Source organism: Myripristis murdjan, chromosome 2 (genome assembly GCF_902150065.1).
Source record: "Myripristis murdjan chromosome 2, fMyrMur1.1, whole genome shotgun sequence".
Taxonomy (NCBI): Eukaryota; Metazoa; Chordata; class Actinopteri; order Holocentriformes; family Holocentridae; genus Myripristis; species Myripristis murdjan.
This window is the reverse complement of record NC_043981.1, coordinates 19,475,821-19,502,159: the sequence shown is the minus strand read 5'-3', so window position 1 is coordinate 19,502,159 and position 26,339 is coordinate 19,475,821. Positions and strand designations below refer to the sequence as shown.

General features: G+C 40.7%; 1 protein-coding gene and 1 long non-coding RNA gene across 3 annotated transcripts; one reads left to right on the top strand and one right to left on the bottom strand.

Annotated features, from left to right (window-relative positions):
* The first annotated feature begins 810 nt into the window (after positions 1-810).
* On the top strand, positions 811-25,852 carry LOC115371123 (uncharacterized). 2 transcript variants are annotated; one of them, XR_003929329.1, is made up of 5 exons: positions 811-947; positions 2,843-2,908; positions 18,586-18,704; positions 19,404-19,481; positions 25,734-25,852. It is a non-coding gene; the product is annotated as an uncharacterized LOC115371123 (long non-coding RNA). The 2 variants fall into 2 exon arrangements; XR_003929328.1 differs by having other exon boundaries at positions 839-947; positions 2,840-2,908.
* Positions 5,945-18,681, bottom strand: LOC115370670 (NLR family CARD domain-containing protein 3-like). Its single transcript, XM_030067790.1, has 8 exons — positions 18,485-18,681; positions 14,444-16,241; positions 14,164-14,337; positions 11,818-11,991; positions 9,698-9,871; positions 9,296-9,469; positions 9,078-9,124; positions 5,945-6,594 (listed from the first exon to the last, which is right to left on the bottom strand). Exons 1-8 carry the CDS (start codon positions 18,666-18,668, stop codon positions 6,044-6,046), a joined length of 3,276 nt encoding a protein of 1,091 aa, XP_029923650.1. The 5' UTR covers positions 18,669-18,681; the 3' UTR covers positions 5,945-6,043.
* Positions 25,853-26,339: the final 487 nt, after the last annotated feature.

The following is a 26,339-nucleotide window of genomic DNA, read 5'->3' as shown; positions in this document are numbered from 1 at the left end:
TTTACACATTATATTAATTTTACACATTAAGTAATTTCATTAGGCCATCAGCACTATTCTGATTTAGATTACTGTTTATGCTTTTATTTTGAAAGTTGTAGGTAACGGGGCACGCCAAGTTAATTTATAAGAGGGCAATCTGGGACAGGTGAGCTAGGCACTAGGGAAGGGTCATGGTTTTTTACCAGGATGAGAGACAAAGAGAGGTGGCAGAGGCCATTGCTTTTGTTTTCCAAAGGAAATAAACTACCAAATCCTGACTTTTGCCTGGACAATGGACTCATTTCTCTCCCTGCGTGATTTTACTCCCTTAGTGCCTCAGTGGTCGTTTGATTGTTTTGATTTATTAGGAAGTTTTCTTATTCTTTTTTTTTTTTGGTTGTTATTGTTCGTTTGTTTAAGACAAATAGCCACTACAATTGGTGACCCCTGCTTTATGTGTCCAAGGAGACGTCAGTCAGCATGACATGTCACGTATGATGGATATCTCAGGCCTATCACGTTCATTCATTCATTCAAAACGGAGGGAAAATATCTCGTTATCACGAGAAAACGGAGGAAAATTATCTCGTTATCACGAGAAAACGGAGGGAAATTATCTCGTTATCACGGGAAAACGGAGGAAAATTATCTCGTTATCACGAGAAAACGGAGGAATTATCTCGTTATCACGAGAAAACGGAGGAAATAAAATGTATTTATGTATGGCCCTTTAGGGCTTCCGTAGATTTACACATCACAGCTTTAAAAATAAAAGTAACGTCTCTGCTGGATAGCGCTAATGTCAGTCCGTTTCATTTTTAAATGCCAGGTGTAAAATGTTTGCTAGCTTGTGTTCGCCGCTCTAGCGTCTCGGTTTGAGGAGGTTCTTGTGACTAAGGTGGAAAAATGTCACCAAAAAAGAGAACAAAGATGGAGAACATCAGGTCCTTGAGAAGAACCAAAGTGTGAGTAAGAACTGAGCTAAGTTACAGTTTTTCTCATTCGCTTTTTCCAGTATAATGAAACTGGGATCCACTTTGTCGTCATCTTCACCTCCAAACCACAGCAGAAGTTTTCCTTTGCAAATGTGTTCATACCTTTTCATTGGATTCACACATTTTTCACACTCTTTTGCACAGCACTTCTCACATGTGTCATTTACATGGCCCTAACTCCATTGACTTCACTGTGGTAGTCAAAAGCAAAACATCTGCTCACAGCTGATAGAAATGAGCTGCATCACTGTGAAATCACTAGTGCACCTGCATCACTACCCTTTCCACAAATCACCATTCACCAATCAATCAGGATGCACCTACAAAAAGTGTCCTATAAATTGTATTATGTATTTTTTTTTCTCAACTCCTTTGAGTTTTTCTGTGTAATACTGTATGTGAATTACAGTATTTCAGTTTTGCCATCAATACAGTAAAATTTCACTTCAAAGTCTTTCTGAGTTTGGATGCAGTTCTTTACTGTAAGTTCACATTTGAATGTGTAGCTCACAGGAGAACCTTGTTCAAACTGACAGCTGTATTTTGTATTGTGCTGTCAGCTGTGTTACAGTACAGTAGAGCTGACTGAAGGAATCTACTCATTTGGGCAGAAGTTGAGTTGTTTGAGGGAAATATTGGATTTGCTACTTGCTTTACAATATGTAACTATGTAAATTGTCAAAAATATGACTGCAGTACACACAGGAAAAAAGTAAGGTTGAACCTGCTCAGAGTAAAAAGGGTGTGTTGCATTTTGGTGTTGAGTATGAAGTGAGTGAGTGGCTGGATTATGTCGCTTGACTGCAAGTTATATTGGGCAGTGACAAAATGTGCTTTTTCTGCATGTCTGAAATGTTTTGTCATGGTAAGAGCCTTTTGCAAACAAAATGTGTTATTTTGGGAAGAGCGTCTCTCATTAGGCCGATGGATTTACTGTTTTGATACCAGGATTTCTGAGTTGATAGAGGAGGTAAAGCGATTGAAAAAAACTGTAAGAATGTTCTGGAATCACAGCGGAGCCAGCATCTTTGATGTTTAATAAACTTCATGCTGCTCTTTTCCACGACCGGATCACCAGCTGAGTTATTATTACTGTCCAGTTCATTTTTACATCAGTATTGTTTCTAAGGGAAGTTAGTCCCAGCCCACTGATGTGTTTGTGATGCTTCATTTAATGAGGGGAATACAGCAGCAGGTGGCGCTGCAGGCTCTCAGGTGAGCTCTCTGGCTGGAGGTTCAGGAGTTGTATGAAATAAAAACAGTAGTGGATGTTTTTGAGAGGAATAACTTCATGTTTGAGCATTGCTGTGGCTCTGTCATGAAGGCAGCGTTTTATTAGCTGCAGAAAACTCTGGAGGTTTATGAGCTGCTGTTCAAATACAGTGAAATTTATTTGATGATTTGATTTTTGGAGCCCAGATAGGAAAAAGTTGTTAAATTAACATTGATTAATGGTCAAAAATGTTGATATTTGGTTAGGATTAAAGATCAATGGTGGATCAACCACTGAAAAGATGAAAGGTTGAAAATATATTGTTGAATCAACATTGTATTGTGGTTGAATTTAATGATTGAATGGCCAATATTGAATGAATGTTGAGTCTATATTGTAAATAGTCTTGGGGGGTGCATCGGCCAGTTTAATGTAGATTCCCATTTAGATGATGGTTGAATGAATTGTGATTGAAAATCCAACTTTTATTCAATTTCAAACCTAGGGGACACTTTCTGTATAATTTCAATGTCGGGTTTCAACATGGATTCAATATTTCTTCCTGACAACATTTAAGCATTGTTTCAATCACATTTTGCTATCTGGGAGGCTTGCTTTGTCGCCATGTGACACCAACTCTTTGTTTTAGCAGCAGGAAACAGTGAGTGGATCGGGAGAGCAGACAGGACAAGAAGCAGCTGGGGGTGAAGAGGCTCAGGTAAGCTCCCATAGGGTTTCTCATCGAGTTTTTGTTTTTGGAAAAGAACTACAAGGTGTCACATTTTGAGTTGAGTCTCCACACTTCCATCACTGAGAGAAACCGACAGCAGGTGTGTGACATGGGGACGCCAGGAAGAAAGCACTCGCAAGCAAGATATATGATAAAATAAGTTTGTTTTGCTTTAGTTAGATATTTAACCACATTGAAGTTATTTTGAATACTTTGAATCCACATACCACAGGTTTTTAATCACGCCAACTCAGCAAGTAAGTTATACAAACTGGATATTATGGAAGCGTGCTGAATGAAGTGCATCCCTTTAGGCGTTCATGAAGCGTAACCACTTGCTTGATAGCAGCAGTAGCCTAGTAGTTGTAGTAGTGTCAGTAGTAGTAGTTTTATACAGTCATCACACACAATACAATGAGTAGAGACGGCATATACAATATATAATCTGTTATACAATAAGTATAAGCAGTCTGGACAGTTTACTGTAACCAAAGTCATTCAGAGTGAGGGTTAAATAATAACAGTAAAGGCTCAGGCAGACACATCATGCTGCCTGCCTGTCCTTCATTTTTATCAATTTAAGCTACCTCCCAGAAATAAAAATGAAGTAAAAAATCATTCACACTCTTAAAACTCAAAAACAGCTTTTTAAACCATTCTTTTAAAAACCAAAAGCGAGTTACGCATTCTCAGTGGATGATGTACGATTCCACTTAACGATTCCCCCAGTGTTTTCCTGTATATGAGTGAACTGCGTCGAGCAAAATATTCCCCTCCACGCTCAGGGCCTGTTCAGAGTCCTGTTGTTACATCTTTCCGTTGGCGGGTAGGCGGTTGTTGCTGGACCGTGACTGATACAGGACAACAGCAGTTCATTTTGAGTGGTGAACGGCAGGATCACCTGAGGTAAGGACATTTGCTTTTTTCAGTTGGCTGACTATTTTATATGGTTTTTGCTTTTAACATCATTAGCTCTGTCCTCTCTTATGCTACATTTTCACTTGTAAAATGAATTCGATGGGTCCCATTCATTTTGTTGGCCAGAAATGCAAACAAATAGGAGATCGGACATTTCATCGTACTGACTTGGCTAGTCACACCAACATCTTTAGATAAACTGTCCTAGGCCTTGTGACCTAATGTTAGCAGCTCTAGCCAGGGCTGGGTTCCAGTCCCCCTAAGGTGAATGCAGACTTAACAGTGAGGTCTGCAGGTTTTCACAGGGCTGAAAATCAGTTTTTTCATGTAGTGATAGTAGCGTGGTCTTTGTTAGTTAATGCCATCTTGTTAGCTAGCTAACCATAGTATCTGGTCAGCTAACCATACTGTCTTTTGTTAAGACATCTGATTAGCACATATGTATCTAGTAGCAGCCAGTGTTAGCATGTTCACCTTAACATCAGAGTATTTGTTGGCTAGTTAGCTAGCTACCAAGCTACAAATCAGTTTTGGGTTAGAGCAAGCGCTTAAAACAAGACACTTTATTGTGTCACAGTGACACGCATTTGGAAACAAATCCTGTTACAACAAATCACACTCTTCACTTTTAGTGAAAATGTTACTAAATGGATCTACAGCCACACCACAGCAAGCTTTGCCCAGTTATCTTGGTTTTTCTGGCCTGGTTGTCATGTAGACATGATTTATTTTGTACACAGTCTGCTCCATCATGGAGCCAGATGTTGTTGCTAATGCTAATTGCCCAAAAACTTTGTGAGACAATCACAGCCAAGTGGATGTTTTTCTGAGGTATGGTGTTTAAATTAGATGTGTTTGTAGCCCCCTCATTTACAATAGCTGCCTGGTGATTGATTTAAAATCTAAAGTTGCTGTTTATACACTGCACTAAAGAAAGCACTCACCTGCCACTCTCACTGACTGCACAGTCTGTACATTTGCACAACTTGTTTTATATTTTGCTGACTGCTGTAGTGTAATGGTCATGTTAAATCAAAAGTACATTATGCAATTGCTTTGGGGTCAATTATTAATGTAAGCATTAATATCTTTAATAATGAACCAGGTTAGAGTGTTCCTTGTACAATTTACAGAGTTTGTTTTCTGAGAATCTCTTTTATGTCCAGGCAAAGAATTGCAACTGAAATATCCCTGACCGTATCCATATTGAATTGAATCAGAACCTGGTGATTCAGAATTTAATTGGTTATGTAAATCAGTGGTAATACCCAGCCCTAATTCTGATGAGGCTGTGTTAAGTGCCTATGAATTAGTGCCTGAAACATAGAGATAATTTTTTCCCCACAATATTTTATTGAATTTCCTACAACAGAATATAACAATACACAGCTGAGATAGACAGCAGCTGATTCCAGACCTTAAGGGATGTACATATACACATTAATAGTAAGACAATGATTATCCAGAGATCTTAAAGCTTGTGTTCATTGCATGGATCAGGGAGTATGCAACTAATGCAAGACAGAAAAAATACCCAGGAAAGAACATTAGTCATTAACAGGGTTACTAGAACTACTAGGTGATTTAGAAAGGGCACCCACAGCGTACCTAAACCCTCTCATTCGCCTTCAGGACTCAGCTGTTCCATTAGAAAAACTTTAACAATTTCTCTATACCTCTGCTTAACAGTGGATGGTCTTGGCTTAATCCACTGAAATAAGATGCATCTTCTAGCTAAAAGGAGAAGTTTGTTAAATTTTTTTTGCTGTACACAAAAAAGGCTTTCACCTGAAAGGTTTAGCAGAAACAGACCTGGATTTATTTGTCTTTCTTTATCGAAAATAGAGTTACCCTTTTTTACCCTTTCAACCCCACAGTGTGTTTACTCCCACTAGTGCAGGATGATGTCACTATGTATAATCCTGTTTGACAGGAAGCAGGAGTCATGTGAGGTCATTTCATGGGGACTTTAAATAGTTCAATGATCTTATGATAAGAATTTGAAGAATAATAATAAAATGTAATAAAATGAATAAAATAGAATAATAGAATTTTTATTTTTAGTTTGTTTTGTTTTATTCTGTGTGTGTGTGTGTGTGTGTGTGTGTGTGTGTGTGTGTGTGTGCAATCGTGTAGAGTCATGTCAGCAGCTGTCTTTGATCAGCGGTGTGAGTGTTTCTCCACGCAGGAGGCGACTCTCCCTCCTCAGATCTGACACAGAGACACTGAGGAGCCAAATTCAAACCCAGAACCAAATCCAAATCCAAACCCAAAGGCCGGGTACAGAGGTTCAGTGAATGTGGAGGTGAAGGTGTGGAGGTGGATCAGTGTGTCAGAGGAGACGCTGTAGAAGGACAGAGAGCCAGCAGGCCAGTCCAGATATACTGCCACTCTGTTAGAGGGGGGGGAACGGATGTCTGTTCTGATGTTGTTGTGCCAGACAGCAAAACTTCCATCATCAGAGCAGTCTAGACTCCAGGAGTGTTCATTATATCCAAGTCCACAGTCATCACTGTTTCCTTTCCTGCTGATTCCTCTGTAAGTCACTGCTATATCGACCCCTCCTTCCCACTCGACCTCCCAATAGCAGAGACCAGTCAGACCATCGCTACACAGGATCTGTTCCCTGTGGTCAAACCTCTCTGGGTGATCAGGATATGGCTGCTTCTGTCTCACATGAGTCACCATCCTGTTGTCCTCAGACAGGACGAGGTTTCTGTTTGCTGTGTTTGTGTCCAGTTTGAGTTCACAGGAATCTGATGGAGAGAACAAGACACAACAGACCTGCTGCAGTTGTTATCTGCTGATTTATTAATAGTTTGATTATTGATTTGATGTCACATCCTGCTGTGGAAATTCACTTTTCATCTGTAAGAGCCATTTACACACAAACTAAACTACATGTAAATTTTATATATTTCTTTATAGAGATGTTAATAATTATGTATTTGTGTTATTTTTCAAGTTTATTTATTTGGTCTTAGCTTTTTCACTATATGCTTCATGCTTAATCTTGATTTAAATTACAGTTTTTTTTGATTGCTTGAACTCATTTTACAAATGTTTTGCTCACTGTGCCAAAACTCTAAACACAACGCAAATAAGACACAACACCTGGAAATAAACCATACACATTTATGGCAAACTGATACACTGTCATCAAAACTTAAAAATCCTTTGTCAAAATGCAACTCTGATAACAAAAGGATACACATTTCTATAATATGAACACACTTTCACAGCAGCAAGCAACACAATAACATACTTAACACAAAACACTGCAGTTTTTACTGCTTTTCATTTATTTCTTCAAAAAGAATTCTGCAAAGCTCAAAACAGAAATTAAGCACATTTTTCACAGTAACAGCTGTTTCTAAAATAACCAAAAAATAAAAATAAATAAGAAAGGTGTCAACTCTGCCAACTGTATACAGTATACAGTATATTGTACTTTACAGTAGTTTTTTCAATCACTTTTTCCAGTATAATGAAACTGGGATCCACTTTGTCGTCATCTTCACCTCCAAACCACAGCAGAAGTTTTCTTTTGCAAATGTGTTCATACCTTTTCATTGGATTCACACATTTTTCAGGCTCTTTTGCACCTGCATCACTGCCCTTTCCACAAATCACCATTCACCAATCAATCAGGATGCACCTACAAAAAAGGGGCCTATAAATTGTATTCTATTTTTTTTTTCAACTCCTTTGAGTTTTTTTTGTGTAATACTGTATGTGAATTACAGTATTTCAGTTTTTCCATCAACACAGTAAAATTTCACTTCAAAGTCTTTCTGAGTTTGGATGCAGTTCTTTACTGTAAGTTCACATTTGAATGTGTAGCACTCAGGAGAACCTTGTTCAAACTGAGAGCTGTATATTGTATTCTGTTGTCAGCTGTGTTACAGTACAGTACAGCTGATTGAAGGAACCTACTCATTTGGGCAGAAGTTGAGTTGTTTGAGGGAAATATTGGCTTTTGCTACTTGCTTTACAATATGTGACGATGTAAATCGTCAAAAAAATATGACTACCGTACACGCAGGAAAAGTAAGGTTGAACCTGCTCAGACTGAAAAGGGTATGTTGCATTCTGGTGTTGAGTATGAAGTGAGTGAGTGGCTGGATTAGTTGTATTGGGCAGTGACAAAATGTGCTTTTGCTGCATGTTTGAAATGTTTTGTCATGGTAAGAGCCTTTTGCAAACAAAATGTGTTATTTTGGGAAGTGCACCTCTCATTAGGCCGATGGACTTACTGTTTTGAAACCAGGGTTTGTGAGTTGACAAACATAAATAAACATACATACATAGTATGTAAAGCAAAATAAAACAGTACAACAAAATCAAACTACGTACAGCTACAAAATCTCATCCACATCGCATACGATGTCTTCCTGTGCCTCTTTCTCTCACTGCCTCCACGTAAAGTACTCAACATGGCTGACCTGGGGTCTGTTTGTAGAGCTTAGGCCCTGACTGACTGGTGTTCAGTTTTCTAAGTAAGTGCTTTCACGTGTGTGTCTCAGGTTTTCTTTTTAACCCGATGTGTTTTACATTTTGAACATAAGTGTTTTCCCAATTGTAACCACATGCTTTCATTTTTGAGCGAGGTGTCTTCTGTATAAAATAGTGTCTAGCGTTCAGGAGGAAGTGTGTTGTAGAAATGCAAACACAGTTTTAAGCAGCACTTGTGTCTAAGGTATGGCCATGCTGTGTTTAAGGTTTAGTTCCAATGACTTCAAGTTTTGTCACATTGGTTTAAGAGTATGTTCTTAGTGTGTAAGCAATCGAAAAAAACTGCAATGCTCCAAACTCATTGGTTCATAATTTTAGTGCAGACATTTTATTGTGTTTGTTTACTTTAGTGGAGAAAAGGTGTTGAACAAGAGAGAAAAAATGTTTACCCAGTACTTAATATTTTTTTGATGCACAAGAACATAATTTTTTTCTTTTACTTTGAAAACCAGGTTTAGTATGTTCGTGTGTTTTGAAAATGACAGTCATTTAGTTTGTTTGTGAAAACAATGAAAATATACAGATAGTTTTACAAAATTATCAAGGGTTTAGTTGAGTGTGTTAACTGTTTTGTGAGTATGAGCTGTAGGTTGTGGAGCATCAACTGTGTTTTTGTTTGGTTCAGCAGGTAAAAGCAGCTGAGAACAAACGGCAGAAACTGCAGCTGCACCATCTAAACAGCTGAATGTTTTGTGCTGATGAAGAAAAAATGATCTACACTTACACTTCCTCAGAACTGGTTTCAACCTCTGCTCTCCACAGTGGTCCACCCTGGAGGAAGAAACAGAGTCAGAGCAGCAGATTCTCTTTGAGGATGGAACCATGGGCAGTAAATAACCTTCCCTATGAAGGATTTAGCAGACCACGCCACTCATATCCACCATTCAACATGAAACAATATTCCTCAGGCCTCTATAAGACAGTGTGTGTGTCTCTCCATACCTGAGAGCCTCCAGTCTCCAGGTTGGATCCTCCAGTCCAGCAGAGAGCAGCTTCACTCCTGAGTCTCCTGGATGATTGTAGCTCAGGTCCAGCTCTCTCAGATGGGAGGGGTTGGAGCTCAGAGCTGAGGCCAGAGAAGCACAGCCTTCCTGTGTCACCAGACAGCCTGACAGCCTGCACAAGATACGTTACAGGTAAATGTTAGTTATTTTAGCTCTCAACAGCAGAGGCAACAAGCAGCAGAAATAATGAAACATAATCATGGAAAGCAGTTCACAGGAGCTAGGAAGTAGCACTGAATGTTGATATCAAACTGGTTTGAGGACTCTGTTCAGTGACATGAAGCTGCTTGTAAATCAGGACTGAACTGGTCATGTGTTGAGCAGGTTGAGGAATCCTGACCTGAGAGCCTCCAGTCTGCAGTTTGGACTCTCCAGTTCGACAGAGAGCAGCTTCACTCCTGAATCCTGCAGATCGTTGTTACTCAGGTCCAGCTCTCTCAGACTAGAGGACTGGGAGCTGAGAACTGGGGCCAGAGCTGCACAGCTTCTCTCTGACAGATTATAGCCTCTTAGCCTGCATGGACAAGAAAAGATGACAAAATGTCATTCTGTTATATGTCTTACATGGTGATGTGATTGTTGTCTTTGTGTGTTCTTCAGTGCAGAGTTCACAGTGTGCTCTGCATGGTGCTGCAGCTCACTGAGCTGAGTGAAGCACCAACACTGTCAGAGATACTGCTTTAATCCTCACTGGAGTCACTCATGCTAAAAATATATGCAAATATGATACTGTAAGGTCATTTGAATAAACAACACAATAAATGACATTTGCAAGGCTATACTTGATGGGTCACCATAAGGGGATGTAAAGTGGATAAAAATGAAATGACATTTTCAAAAGAATTAGTTTTTAACATTAATTAACTGAAAACACAAAATAAGGAAGACTTAAAGGAATTGTAAACTAAAATGTCCAAGTTTTCATGAACATCTGTTCATTTGTTGCCATCACTGGGTGCACAAATAAAAACATTGAGAATCTTAAGTTCTTTCTATCAGCTGATTTCATCTATGCAGGGTCCAACATTAAGGTTTTTTCCTATTTGCCCTGCCGGGCAAGTGCTTCTCAAATCCACTGCAACCAAGTTCGATACAACGGGGTTAATGGAGAGTGGCAAGGCTCGTCGTAGACGGGCTCTGATATTACAAACATGTGACACGCCGGGGACTCTTCTGTGATTGGATGGTCGAAGTGTCAGTAAGTCTACGGAGTTATCATAATGTCACTGTATATAGGCGCAAAGCGCCGTTTCTCCGGTTTCTGACTTTTTTTTTTTTTTTTTTTTTTTTTTTTTTAAGTTTCTGTATGTCATAAATGGTCTAGGAGATATCAATATGTAAAGTAGGCATGCCGAATGCTGTTGGCACCGACATCATCGCTTTAAGAGACATTTTTACTGTCTTCCCCGGGCTTCATTAACCTGCGGTCCATCCTGTGGGTTGCAGTGCGTCACTGAAGGCTAACGTGGCTCACTTTCGACGGCACATGGAGCGCCTCACTGTCAACACCCAAGTCCCGCCCCGCCCTACTTCTGATTGGCTAGTAGGCCTATCGTTAGTGTGGTTGAAAACGAAAGCTGCGCTTCTATTGGATCAAGAGAAACGTCTGTTGGATAAATCTGGGTGAACCCAGATTTTATTTTCACAGTCACGCTGGTACGCATGGCATGGCGCCGGAATGCTATAATATAGTTACCTGCCCGCCCGGGCAAGTTTGAACAGGTTCTACGTGGCCCCCATCTGTTTTTACTTGCCCCGGGCATTCGGGCAACCATTAATGTCGGACCCTGATCTATGTCAAACCAGCAGTTTTGCTGGGTATTAAAAATTAAAAAGTTACTTTCACATGTAGAGTAGGACAATCCCATCGGAACGCAGCTAAGTTTTTATTCCTCCCACCCCATTTGATTTTCAAAGACCCACATGGGCTCGGAACAAAGTGCATGCACTGGGAGGGGAGTCACCATCAGAATCAGAAACACTTCATGGAAATATCATGTATGGTCAAAAAGGAAATGTGAATAAGATGAAAGCACAAAAATTACATTTCACATTTGGTATAGGCTTTTATGCAAAGCAACATACACCACATCACGTGCCATAAAGATCTGGTTCAAATGACCAAATGTCCAAATGACATAGTTACTCTAAGGTGGTGGAAAGAGAGAATGTAGAGTGCATAAAATGCGTAGAGGGAGGAAAAGTCATACGATTTTTGGGGAGGGGAGTTACACCGTCTGTTAGGTAAGAAGGTTTTCCCTTTCCTGGGTCTTCAAGATTGAGAAGGAGTCTGCGGATAGTTTGGTGCCACGATCCACTAATGAGAACCACAGAAGAGAAGAGTCTAGAGTGTAAATTACAGGGTCACATTTGGCAAACACAGCTTTGAGAGTACATTAACTTTATTTATCAAAGTAATTAAAAAAGGGGAAAAAAGAAACCAATGTAATCTGATCTGACCTGAGAGTCTCCAGTGTACAGTCTGGACTCTCCAGTTCGACAGAGAGCAGCTTCACTCCTGAATCCTGCAGATAGTTGTTACTCAGGTCCAGCTCTCTCAGACTAGAGGACTGGGAGCTGAGAACTGGGGCCAGAGCTGCACAGCTTCCCTCTGACAGATTGCAGTCTCTCAGCCTGAATGACCAGGAAAAGATTAGAAAATGTCATTCTGTTGTGCTCTGCATAGTGTGCTCTGCATGGTGCTGCAGCTCACTGAGCTGAGTGAAGCACTAAGACTGTAAAAGATACTGTCAGTGAAATTGGGCAAAGTGTTGTGCTGAGAGAGATGAGAGGTTTTCTCAGGGGCACATCCATTTGCACTGCAGGGTTGCAATTTGGTGTCACCTCAACAAACTTTTGGGCTTCATTACATAAAAACTCACCTCAGTTACCTGCATGAAGCCTAGGGAGGAGTATAGTTAGGTAGGTGGTGTCATCAGTTAGTGGGGAGGCTCCAGTCTGTAACTTATAGTGAGCACTTGGTAGTCCTGAACAGGCCCAATTAAAGGCTTGTGAGTAATGGTTGCGATAAAAGTTTTTTATTTCAACTCCATCTGAGGAGGCTTTGAACCAGTATACGAAAGAGCACTTGCTTAATATCATGGATTATTTTAATAAATCTTATGCTAAAGTTCAATAAGGAAGACCACCTCTCACTGTACTTATTGCACTGTACTCTTTCTGCATCACTTTAAATGTCCAATCAGCCTTCAGCAGGCATTTAGCCAGCCAATCAGCTGAATGAGGCTGAACTTTAAATATCTGAGCTGATGTCTGTCATTCTTTCTGTGTAGGCTGAGCTTTCCATGAGAGTTTTTCTCTCTTATTTTTCTGCATCTGATTCTAGTTGCAATATGCTGGATCCAGGCAAGATCCTAGATGATGGCCACTCTATCCAATGTGACGTTATTTATGACTCATCACCGACTGACCCCAAATGAAGGATCTCCTGTATTGCTTCACATTATCAGTCATCTGCTCAATTGCTTTCAGCTCAAAACATCAATCTGGCTCTGGGGCTGGACGACTCTCAACTCCAAGATCTGGTCAACATCAGCAGTCTAATCCCATCTCAAGGTCCATCAGACCACCCAGCTCTGCAGCACGTATCTGCATCTGCTTTTCAAACGGATTCAAATTTGCACCTTTCTCACGGATGAAAGAGGATGAAGAAATATTTACCACCCTACCAGCAAAGACTTGCCTCGTCAAATTAGTAGTACCTGTGATGTGGCTAAATCTCTAGAGGCAGTCATGATAATCCTGCCCTCAAATTCTGGAAAATGCCAACATTTTTAGTTGTTGTTCTCAGCCCTGTTCATCTGCTGCAGCTGCAACCGCTGCGCCTCAGTCAGGAACTACTGCAACAGAGTGTGCCTGTTTTGCCTCCTCCCAACCAACAGATTGTCTCCATGCCCCAGATGGCTTTGGGCAGTTTGTGATCATGTTTAACAATAAGCAATTTGTTAAGATTTTTTTTTTTTTTTTTTTTAAAAAGGACTTATCTCGACTGTCATGTTCAACAACATGTTTGTGAGAGCAACGGTGATGTACCTTGGTCAAGTGGCAGGGGTGTGTGGCTTCTGCGGAGGCCAAGATGTTGGAGATCACGAAATAGCCTCAAACTAAGACAACAATTTTTTGGGTTTGGCTGGGTAATAGAGAAGTTTTTCTAAAACGGATTCTCTATAGGTTGATAATGGGAATGGACTACCACTGAGTGATGGTGCTGCAGCATAAAATAGTTCCACCATTTTAGAGGCCAGCTGACTGAAAAGAGTGTGCTTAAATGAAACCAAAACGAATACATATTGTTGTGCAACCTTGAAAATATTTTTTTCAGCTTTGGGTGACTGCTCAGAAATGTGTTGTTTTCCAGTCTGTATCTGCTTCATTAATTTTGGAGCAGTACATTCCCAGAGAAACTGTCATTATTGATAGTGAAAGGAGTTCACAGACCATGGTGAATGTATACACTGGCATGGAGCAGCAAATACCACTATATGAATTTAATCTCAAGGCTGACACAGGGGAGTTTTTTAAAGATCCTTTGGATCTTTAAATTACCTGTGCTGTTGTCAGTTTCACAGGAATAGGACCAAATCAGTTTAGAAAGTTGTCATAAAAACTGAATTGCAATGTAAACAGAAATAGCATAACAAATCCGTGAGAAACATCAGTAACAACAGCAATATATCAAACAGATTACACATTAAACTGGAATCAGATACACTGACATTATCTATTCAGCATATTAAGCTGCATGTTAAGCAAGATTTAACAGGTCATGTGTTGAGAAATCCTGACCTGAGAGCCTCCAGTCTGCAGTGTGGACTCTCCAATCCAACAGAGAGCAGCTTCACTCCTGAATCGTGCAGATCGTTGTTACTCAGGTCCAGCTCTCTCAGACTAGAGGACTGGGAGCTGAGAACTGGGGCCAGAGCTTCACAGCTTCTCTCTGACAGATTACAGCCACTCAGCCTGAAGAGGAGGTAAAGATGAAAATAATAACTTTAAACTTTTTAAACTTTAACTTTTGCATAGAAAGTATCATGTATTTAATATATCCAGTTATCTATGGACCTACACAGATTTCTTGGAGGCTTTGACCACTGGCAGCAGCCTCAGAAGAGCCTCCTCTGAAGCAGAGTACTTCTTCAGGTCAAACACTTCCAGATCTTGCTCTGATGACAGTAAGATGAAGACCAGAGCTGACCATTGAGAAGGAGAGAGTTCCTCTGTGGAGAGATGTCCTGATCTCAGGTACTGTTGGATCTCCTCCACTAGAGAATGGTCATTCAGCTCATTCAGACAGTGGAACAGGTTGATGATTCTCTCTGGAGAGGGATTGTCCCTGATCTTCTCCTTGATGTACTGAATTGTTTTCTGATTTGTCTGTGAGCTACTTCCTGTCTGTGTCATCAGGCCTTCTAGGAGAGTCTGATTGGTCTGCAGTGCAAGGCCCATGAGGAAGCGAAGGAACAAGTCAAGGTGTCCATTGGGACTCTGTAAGGCCTTGTCCACAGCTCTTTGGTGAAGGTGTTCAAGCTTAGGTTTGTGGTTGAATACTGTAGGCCACCAGGCGGTTGATTGTTCCTCTGACAGCAGATTGACACCAGAGTTGATGAATGACAAAAAGACATAAAGAGCAGCCAGAAACTCCTGAATGCTCAGATGGACGAAGCAGAAAACCTCTTTTTTATACAGCCCATACTCCTTTTTAAAGATCTGTGTGAAGACTCCTGAGTACACTGAGGCTGCTTTGATATCAATACCACACTTTGCCAGGTCTGCTTTGTAGAAGATCAGGTTGCCTTTCTCCAGCTGCTCAAAAGCCAGTTTTCCCAGTGACAGGATCATCTCCTTGGTCTCTGTAGTCCAGAGTGGATCTGTCTCTTCTTTCTCATGATACTTGACATTGTGCACTTTGGACTGAACCAGCAGGAAGTGGATGTACATCTCAGTCAGGGTTTTGGGCAGGTCCCCTCTCTCACTGATTTTCCACACGTCCTCCAGAACTGTAGCAGTGATCCAGCAGAAGACTGGGATGTGGCACATGATGTGGAGGCTTCGTGACTTCTTGATGTGGGAGATGATTCTGCTGGCCTGCTTCTTGTCTTTGAATCTCTTCCTGAAGTATTCCTGCTTCTGTTGGTCAGTGAAGCCTCTCACTTCTGTAAACATGTCAACACACCCACGAGGGATCTGATTGGCTGCTGCAGGTCGTGTAGTTATCCAGAGGCGAGCAGAGGGAAGCAGGTTCCCCTTGATGAGGTTTGTCAGCAGAACATCCACTGAGGTCGACTCTGTAACATCAGTCAGGATCTGGTTGTTCTTGAAGTCCAGAGGAAGTCTACACTCATCCAGGCCGTCAAAGATCAACACAACCTGGACCTTTTCAAATCTTCTGATTCCTGCTTTTTTTGTCTCAGTAAAATAGTGATGAAGAAGTTGCACCAAGCTGAACTTTTTCCCTTTCAGCAGATTCAGGTCTCTGAAAGTGAATGGAAATGTGAAGTGGACATGCTGGTTGGCTTTGCCTTCAGCCCAGTCCAGAGTGAACTTCCGTGTTAAGACTGTTTTTCCAATGCCAGCCACTCCCTTTGTCATCACTGTTCGGATTGGTTTATCTCTTCCAGGTTTGAAGATGTCCACACATGTGATTTTTGTTTCTGGTGTGTCTGGTTTCCTGGATGCTGTTTCAATCTGTCTGACCTCATGTTCAGTATTGACCTCTCCACTCCCTCCCTCTGTGATGTACAGCTCTGTGTAGATCTGATTCAGAGGTGTTGGCCTCTCCTCTTCATCTGTGATTCCCTCAAACAAATCCTGAAACTTCCTCTTCAGATTGACTTGAAGTTCATGCTGGCAGTCAGCAAGACTTTCTGAACAAATAAACAACAGATCACATCAATTACAGGATGTTATTCTAAATGTGATGTTATACTAAATGTGAGTGATGCCAACATTTCTGGTCAACACATTCCCTATCCCATGGAATCTACCCAGTTCATTAGTGGTTAGTGGACAAGCAGGCCCTGACTGGGTTACTGCATCAGGAAGCTGTTATAGAGTCATTTATTATTCATGCAAAATTCTGACTCTAAAAAAACATGTTCACACTGTGTTAATAGTTGCCATAAAGCTCAGCTAGCTAGGTTGCATTGCCAATTGTGTGACTCCCGCTCACTTACAGCATCATGTATGTCAATTACTTTGGAGATAACATTTTTGAAAATACATGTTTTGACAAAGGTTAATACCCCTTGCAGACCTTACAGTAGGTGTTAGGGATAAAATGTTAGTACAGCATGTATGCAAATGTGTCATACATACTGCCATTTGATCTATAATAAAAACTGGATTGCTGATGACGTGACGAAAATTAAAGACACCACGACGCCATGTTGGTGTGCCCAACTTTATCACACTGTATAGCTTAGGTTTTATAATTATGAAATCTGTAACAATTGCTTTATCAGCTTCATCTGACATTTTCACTTGATTTTCCATTCATGACACAATGGGCTCTAGTTTCGCAGACCTGGCGAGGCGGGGGCGTAGCGCAGATGCGCTTCGCCAACTGGGTGTGGCCAGGCGGATTTTCCAAGTTTGTCACGCCGTTCTCGGTGGCGCAAGTACTCCGCCGTCCCTCCTACCGGCGCAAGGGAGGAGAGAAGGCGTGGAGTGGGTTTGACACAGCCAATTCACATTTAACCAATCAAATGAGCCCCTGTCCTCGCCTTTAAAATGCGCTGCGCGAAGGCGTAATGAAAGTTTACACAACTGACATGGAGGTCTACTGCCACAGGCGGAGCGGAGCCCAGCAGACCCGCGCGGAGCGGAGACCGGCGAGCAGTGCGGACACGTCACCAAAACCTCACAGGCAGGCTTCCGGAATGTCAGGCACATGAACAATGCAATAAATACCGACAAAAAAACACTATTCAATGCTACGATCACAATCAGCACATACATATATCTCCATGTCAACTGTCCCGTCACAACTGATGTCAGATCAAAGGAGATTGGCACTGTTTGTGCTGATTGTGAGGTTTTGGTGATGTGCGCCAGTCAGCCAAACTTCCACTGCGCCGGCTCCGCTCCGCCTTGCGCTGAAAGTAGACGTGGTTTCAGATGGCGAGCTTTTGGCGCACCTCGGCGAAGCCTTTTGGCACGAAACTGTCACTGCGCCAAGCTGAATCTGTCGGCACCTCCCCCCGCTGCGCCGCCACTCCCATCTCGGCGCACCTCGGTCTGCGAAACTTGGAAACTGTCCGCCTCTCCCGTTTCGCCGGTCGAAACTAGCTCTGCGCAGGGTTCGCCTCACTGCGCCACCCCGCGCTGCGCCGGGAAACTAGAGCCCAATGTGTTAGCTATGAGCATTACTGAAGGAGATGAAAAATCCACATTGGATTTTTACCTTTATTATTAAGAGAGAGTTTACACTCGTCAATCCCAGTCATTACGCAGACAAAACAAAAGCAAACTTTATTTGTAATATAGTGAATAAACTGCTCCTTTTAGCTTTTATAATTAGTGATATGAAAAGATCTAAACTAACACTAGTGAATGATCTCAATGGCTGCTAGCCTAGCTGCTAAATTGACTCTACCCTGGCTGGCAAGGGCACGAATTGTCCACATTTTTGTGCATGCAGACACAAAAGAGTTAACATTTTTTTGTGCAAATTATAGAAGCTTAAGCCAACAAAACCATATCCAGGTGGTGAAATGTTATTTTTAGGCATAAAAATCAGAAACTGGACAAGGTCTTGATCACACGCAATGTTAACTCCATAACTTAGTAATGTTAGCAAGCTAACAAACACTGGTCTGGCCTCAGACTCAAACTTGGGTCGCTTGAATTAAAGTCGTGTTAAATGACCGATTTGCCACTCCACCAGCCTCCTAACATGGACTTTTTCGGATCTTTCTACTACCTCGCGATATGTTTCAGTCTGGGTAAGTTGCAAAAAGCACATTTTGCCCAAAACATTGGAATATTCTTTTCAAAATGATACAGCTTCCGTGCTACATATACACATGGTATAAAGTGCTTGATCACATGATGTGTGAGTTGTAGCTATATTTTCTGGTGTCCCTTTTTCTTTCTTCCCAAGACTTACCCTCTGTTCCTGAGCTGGTGCCTGACAAATGCTGAACAAGATCATTTTTGTTCATCTTACTCAAAACCTTCCTGGTAACCTCCACATTGTCTTCGTCATAGGTCTGGACCATCAGGTCCACAGTGTCCAGCCTGTCTGCCGTCTCCAGGTCACACTTTGGGATGGCTGGGAAAGGTTTCATCATCTCAGCGTCCTGCAGGAACCACTGGAACTCTTTTAGGTCTTTATCTGCCAAAGCCTTCAGAACACTGAGGAGCTGCTCTTTAGGCGTTGCCATCTTTGGTCCCTCAAACAGCAGCCATGCAATTTTCTGGCAGGAGTAAATAAAGATTCTTGTTATTACATACCATGATTTCCATTGGCATTAGTGGCTGCAACAATGAGGACTGTTTTTATTTTAAAATCATATTTCAAGGCACACATAATGTATGGTATATGTCCTCAAATCACTGACTTTTTCAACCTCAGGAGGGCAGCAATGCTTGACATTAGCATCTTATTCACTCTGTATACCATAGGAAATCGTCGGGTATTGGAGCCGATAGTTCAAGCAAGATTCGTCTATGAGCAAGACATGAGGAACAAATTTCTCTCATTGATAATATAAGACAAAATAATTGTCTGTCCTGCTGTTGTGATGTGTTTAATGACTTCACAGACTATTGCAGTCTAAAAACGCCGCATCCGCCTTTACCTCTTCGTATGATGGAGTGTTGGGGAGTAACTAGTTACATGTAATTAAATTACAAAATACCTGTAATTGCAATCAGTTACAGTGAAATATGCAATTAAATTACAGTTACGAAACAAATTGTTTGCAATTACAAAGGGGATACATCTGAATACATTCTTTTTGGTAAAAAGCAAATATGCAGAATGTAAATTCCATTCTGATGCTTTGCATCTTTTCTCCATACAGGAACGTCTTTTTTGGCAGATTTCCAGACAACGGGTTAGGGACGCTGTTCAGACAAATTTGAGTGCAACAACATCAAAGGTAGGAGCATCTCTATGTCTAGACAGGCTTTGTTCATCTGGCAGGATGACAGCCTGGTTTCTGATTTATTCTCACTGCCTTTATCTTGTCTGCCAATCAAATTGAAGCACATGGCCCTAAGTGGCTGGCCTGCCAGGCTTGAGACCAGCCGACCACATCAAGGCCGCTTGTCATTTGTGATCTAGAAACTTGTGATTTGTTTAAACTTTAAAGGAATACCCCAACATTTTGGGCAAAATCCCCTTTTTCCAACTTCCCCAGGCTGAGACAAGATGTTGCATACCATTTCCACCTATGTATGTCCAGTGGTTCAGTTCCTTACAATAAAAATTTCTAATCCACGTGATCCACTGTGTAAATAAGACAGCTTCAGAGGTGCTGAAAGGTCTTTTTTTCACTGTGATGGAGCCAGGCTAAGGATTCCCATAAACTTCAAGTCTTTATGCTAAGCTAACAGGAAATGCTACCCATAGGAACTGAACCACTGGATGTACAGAGGTGAAAATGTTGTCAAACATCTTGTCGCCATCTGGGGAAATTAGTAAAAGAGGATTTTGCCTTAAACATTGGAGTATTCCTTTAAAATATTTGTAATAAAAAGCTGCATTGCATAAGCTGCTGAAGTCATTAAAATAGTTACACTGCTTATTACATTGTTATACAGGGTCACTAGTACTCTGTACCTTGTTAGATTTCAAAAGTAACCTTCCCAACACTGAGCTCAACCAAGCTGTCAGACTAGTTCTGTTACTTCCTGCATATTTCTTTGATGAAGTGTTGAGATGACAATCTACCTGACACAGACTGCATTCAGGTAAAACCTTTTAAAGCAACATCCACTTGTCCTCAGTATCACACATCAACGTTGAAAATCATCCAAATAAGTAAATTAGACAACATATTCATTTAGGTAGATAATATTTAACTTGTAGGCTATGGTTGAGAAGCCGTGAAATGAAGAAAATTTTGTAGATTTGTGGATATGAAAAGTAGGTCATACAATTCTCCAGGAAATATTGTAGTTATAGAGGAACAAGACTGTTCTCTATGAGATACAAACCATAAGAGGACAAATAAGTTCCCAATGTCAAGGGTACAAAGCTGCAAAAGCCGTCATATCCTTCAAGGTTCAATTATGTGCTTTATTTTTTGAGAGTGTGCAGTCATCTAGTTACGAGCCATTTATAATGATCCCGGGTCGGGGCTTTACCTGCTGAATCACATCCACATTAAATCAAAGAGACTTTATTCCTTCATCTGTAGAAGAAACACTGCAAGAGAAGACGACGCTGATTCTCCTTTGTAAGTCCTGAGCATTTGTGTGTGTGTGTGAGCTTGTGTGTGCGAGACTTCCTCATGCCTTCAGTGTCAAAGTCTGGAAAGACGTCTTACCTTTGAAAACACGCCTAACACCATCCCATCCTTATCTCTGTCTTTGTTAATGAATATCAAAGAACAGTTTCAACTTCAAGTTCACGTTCAAATTTATTTAGAGTCCAGTATCACTGCTTACAGTCTCAAAGGGCTTTACACGCGATAACATGTTTACACCAAACAGGACGATGTGCCCTTAGTTAACCTCATAACAGGCAAGAAAAAACTCCCAGGAAAACCAACAGACGAAAAGTGAAAAAATTCAAAAAATCTTGAGAAAGACCACAGAGCAAAAAGACCCCATTCCAGGCCAGACAGGTGTGCACTAGGCATTGACCCAGTGAGAAAATTACACACAATAATTTCAAAATTGTTAGGTGCCGCCTCCCTCCTATCTCTGTCAGTATGTTTTCCCTCTGTTTTCCCCTCCCCCTGTGTTTTGTCAGTCCATCTTCCTTGTAGGCTGGGCGTGGCAGGCTCATTGGATTCATGTCATCTTTGTTATTTCACCGAATTCTGCATTGTGGGTTCAGTTCTTTCGAAGCTTAGGCTTAACAAAAATACAAACGCAAGAAAACACAGTAGCTGACAATATGACAACAAGGTGAGACAAAAAAAAAGATTCTAATAAAAAATTTTAAACATTTAAATCCCACACAATCACAGTTGAACAGTAAGGAAATCTTTATTTTTAAAGCACTTTAAAATCAGAGATTACAAAATTTTCAATACAAATAGATGAAGGGCAAAAAATGCAACAATGTTGCTCAACACAGCAACTGCAACTATCCCAAACCAAACAGAAAAGGAAAAAAGGACCCTTACAAAAATGTCACATGTGAAATATAATTCACAATTTTCACATGGGATTGGCAATATTCACATGTGAACTAACATTTTCACGTGAAAAGAAAATTGTCACATGTGAACTAGATATTTTCACATGATTTGCTGTTTACACATGATTGAACTTTTCCACATATGGAAAAAAAAATGGTCACACAAAGTCGTGGAGTTAACATTTTCACATGTGAAACAACATGATATCACATGTGGTTTTGAAACATGAGTCTTTCATGTTGCTTTTTCATGTGTGAAATAATAACATAGAAAAAGTTAAATCGTGTGGTTGTATATCATGTGTTCCAAAAACACATGTGGGTTATTTCATGTGATTTCATGTTATTTTTCTTAAAAGGAGTAAGAAGAAGCCAAGCCACTGAGATTATTAAGAAAGGGTCTTTATGAGATGAATGCAAAGTATATCAACAACAGTTGAAGTGTTTTAAGGTGCATTTGCTGTTTGAGAAGAGTCTCCCATATTTTGTGTGGAGCTCAAATCAAATCAAATGACATTTTATTTAAAAAGCACCTTTCGTGCCAAATTGCAATACAAGGTGCTTGACAAGGCAATGAAAATATTACAATACAATGAAGATAAAACCATGCATAAGTAATGATAAAATAAGAAATAAGAAGAGACCAATTAAGCACAGGAGAAGAGGGATTAAAGTGGATTGATATAAAAACCTACAAAATGGGCAAAAAAAAAAATCTGATTAGTTACAACAGGAAAAAATGTCTCTGTCATAATCAGCTGCCAAAAAATCCAACGGCTGCAGAAGTTGGTTGACTTTTATTTATAGCAAATAAAACAACAGTGGCCTCTCGTAGTGATGCATGTAAATATTATTACGTTTTTCCTTTGAAATGCAAATTGCCAAAATTGCAAAACAGAGCATACCTGTTAATCAGTTAAGTCAACATATCAAGAGCTCCTTTTAGCACCTTAAACCAGTAATTATTGTGCTTAATTTATACCTGTAGTTCAATAATAATCCTGTAAGACAATAATTCAGCAATCCAGTGTCTCTGTGTATGTATGGAGATATTGCTCAACTTTGTATGGAGATATTGCTAAACTATTGCTAAACTAAAACTTTGCAGGATTTTTAATGTTCAATGTGGCTGTATGTCTCGAACGCAACAACCTACATGAGCACTTTCTTTCTCTTTGTTTTGATGTGTCTTTTTTAATGACTGTATATAGTATTTCTTTTTTTGGGAAGGGACATTTTTTGGGGAGCATTGGGCTTTATGCTGTGCAGTTATCAACATATTTTTTGCATGGAATAGTGATCCAAATGTAAGCTTTCCTACCAAGAAACATACACAAAGCAGGGTTGTCTCTAAAGGTGTACTACTGCAACCTAGCCACTAGATGGAGCAGTTTGCTCAGTGTTGAAGTGTCACAAGAGTAAAACTGAGAAAAAGTGTGAGTTAGAAAATGAAGCAAGCCACTTTGTCAGCAGGCAAAGAAACCTCTAATTTTAACGCCTTAAAATATTCATAATTTGACTTTGCATGGATTAGGAAATACTGAATTATTACTAGAATCCTATAAAATGCACCCAAATAGTCCATTTTTTTGCATTCTGAATGGGTCTCTTTACTTGATATCTGAAACAGTAAGTCAGGTTAGTAGTTCTTCCTTGGCTTTATCTTAATTTTACCTCAGTATTTTATATCATTCCTCAATTATATCTGGAATGCCACTTGAAAGATAAAAAAGCAGAATTTTACACTTTAAATGCAAGATAACATTTTCAGTACACTATGAAGATATTTTAAAAGGCATTTTAATTTACCTTGAAAGTTAAAATGCTATTCAAGGCTATGGAGACATGGAAAAAAATGCACAAGCCATAGGCTCAGCTCATGAGTCTGCAAAATAATTAGTTAAATAGTTTGTTGATGGAATGGTGGTATATGTTCAACTCATCTAGTAACACCCAGAAGTAAACTTACAATGCCTCCCAGTTTGACTGTTATCAGACTACTAAATAGACGTTAGCATCATACATATGTCCCAAAGATATGGGCTAGCAGGGGTTTGCTAACCACGTTTCAGATTAGCTTTGTTAGCTGTAGCCAACAAAAGTAGTTGGTTATGGTTAGGAAAAAAATTGTGATTAAGGTTAGGAAACGTTACCTTACGTTGGCTAACTAGCAAAAAACGAACACTGCTCTCGCCAAACACAGGTCCACGATTTTTGGTCTCCCGAGTGAAAGTCATGTCTTTGATTGAGATGTGCTTTGTCATTCTTTATCCACCTTATTTTGGAGCACTTCTGTTTGATTGCTTCCCTGTGAATTAGCTTTACTACTTTATTTGACAACATTGTTGGAGCAATTCCAAAAAAGCAATCGTTTTGTTAGCTGCTGCGTTGAAAAGTGAGCTAGCTAGCCAATGACCAGAAGTTCCTCACAAAACAAACAAACAAACAAAAAAAGTTGCGTTAAGTGGGTGTGTCTTTAAAAATGTGAATACTACGTCATGGTAAGTGTGGCTCCAGGGACCCATTTGACTGAAGAATCAAGGAAGAGGCAAGAACAGTGTGTAACTTTCACATTAGCGAAAGTTAGCTAACATTAGCTATCTAATGTTACCCAGCCAATACTAGTGAATATTAGTGAACGTTAACTATCTGATGTTTGTGAATGTTGCGTTAAGTTTCTCACCCTCCGCCATCACCTTTTACCAAACTTAACCATCACAATGAACCTTTTCCTAACCTTAACCAAGTACCTAAGGAAAGCTGAGCTAATAAAAGATAGCAAAAGTGGCTAAAGCTAATGTTTGAGTGGTTAAGAGTGACTGTGGGGGTGAATATGACTGACAACGTCCATTCAATGGTGTGATATCATCGGGTGCCGATGCTGAAAATAAGTCTTTCTTAATTGTGTTGCTATGCTGCAAAAGTCTGCTAAAAAATGCTTCCTAAAAAACTTAATTTTTTTTTCCTTCCCTCATCCATTTTGTTATCACAGGCTGGTTAGTTTACTTACACAGATAATGTCCTCACAATTCCTCACTAAAGTCTTCACAGTTCAAGCAGTTACCACTTGCCACCAGTTGGGGCCGCCAAAAGTGTGAAGTTGCCTAGTGCAGCTTTACAGAAAACACACATTCTACATTACGATGCTTGAAGAGTTCTGGAGGAGAGTCCTTCCGGTAGAGTCTGGGCCTTGCATCTTTCCTTGTTGTTTAAACGAGTCCGTGAAGCTCTTTGGTCCCCGATTTGACGGTGCAAAGTTGTGTTTCAAATGATGTTTTTCATGATTTCTTTCCTCGCTGTTTTTTCTCCGGTCCCTGGAGCTTAATCCTCAGCCTGCAGCGCTGCGTTGGACTCCTCGTCATTGCCCTTCTCGTTGGTGCGGTATGATCCTTTACGCATGGTCTTAGCGCTTAGCACCAGCACTGCTATACCAATCAGTACCAGCACGAGGAGTGTTATGAACCCTGGGAAGCACAAACGTAAGACATGAAGTGACAACAAGCAACACCAGACGCTTTTTCATGTTCATCACAGTAGCTGGATTTCCACTCTTGTGCCACTGCGAGTGAGAGCTATCTTTGAGCCGTGAGAACAAAAACCATTCACGTTTCCACTGTTGTGCCGATAGCCCCACCGTGTTGTCCTATAAACCACCCATTACACGCAGCCTCAGAGTAAACATCATACATCCTGTCCATGCACACGAGCAGGAAGTAGGAAGCAAGGGGTGCAGACCCACCACTAACTAACCACTGAAGAACTATATATCATGTTTTTTTTTTCCTTAAATGCATTGCATGCTTTCACTGGCTTATACTGAGCCCTCAATTTTTTCAGTTTTTTCAGTTTTTGGCAGACGTGTCCTGTTGTGTGTTGGATCCCCACTGCTAGCAGCTCTCACTACATATCGCATAATGTCCTCATTTGGGCACACACTGTCGATTTGACATTGGACATTATCCTCTGCCCAGACAGTGAGCAGAGCCCTAATGGCCCCCTTTCTCCATTTTTCTTTTCTCTGTTATTTTTCTGCTACAAGGCGAGCTGGTGTGCTGACATCTGTACTTATCAGCTGCACCGTCCCCCCGCCCACAGCCAGGTAAGCCCCGCTCAGGAGCCTTAGCTCCGCCTCTGACCTCAGGTAGCCCTGTCTTGCCCAAAGGGATTCTCTGGGCCATTAAAACCTGGAAAGTGGCCCCAACAGCCCCATCGATGAGCCAACAGAGACTGGAAGAGACAAATAAAACACAACTGGCCTTGGCACGCACTAGCATGCCCGCATTCCCATGCTTGGCACAACAGTAGAAAGCCGGCTAATGATTCAGCAAGAATTCCTGGACATCCAGATCTACAGGATAGTAGAGTCACGATGTTTAAAAGCATTTCCTGAATGTGTTTAACTTGGCTTTTCTGTTTTGCTATTAGCTGTTCATGATCAAATATGTCAGGGGAAAAAAACTGAAGTTCAAATCTCACCTCCAAGGAAGGACTCAGGCTCAGCTGCTGATAGCGATGCATTATGAGCTGAAAGTGAAATAAAACATTTGTTAAAGCACAGCCATGGCCTCTACATCAGCTTCCAAACACTTTCTCTTTCTGAATCTTTATGTATTTTCTCTGATAAACTATTCTAGTATCAGTTGAA

Excerpts from the sequence above, each read along its gene's own strand:
- LOC115370670 (XM_030067790.1), bottom strand. The coding sequence starts at position 18,668 with ATGATGAAACCTTTCCCAGCCATCCCAAAGTGTGACCTGGAGACGGCA. Across the intron at positions 16,242-18,484 it reads CACCAGCTCAGGAACAGAGG|AAAGTCTTGCTGACTGCCAG; the intron begins GTAAGTCTTGGG and ends TTATTTGTTCAG. Across the intron at positions 6,595-9,077 it reads GAAACCAGTTCTGAGGAAGT|ATTCCTGTGAACTCAAACTG; the intron begins GTAAGTGTAGAT and ends TCTCTCCATCAG.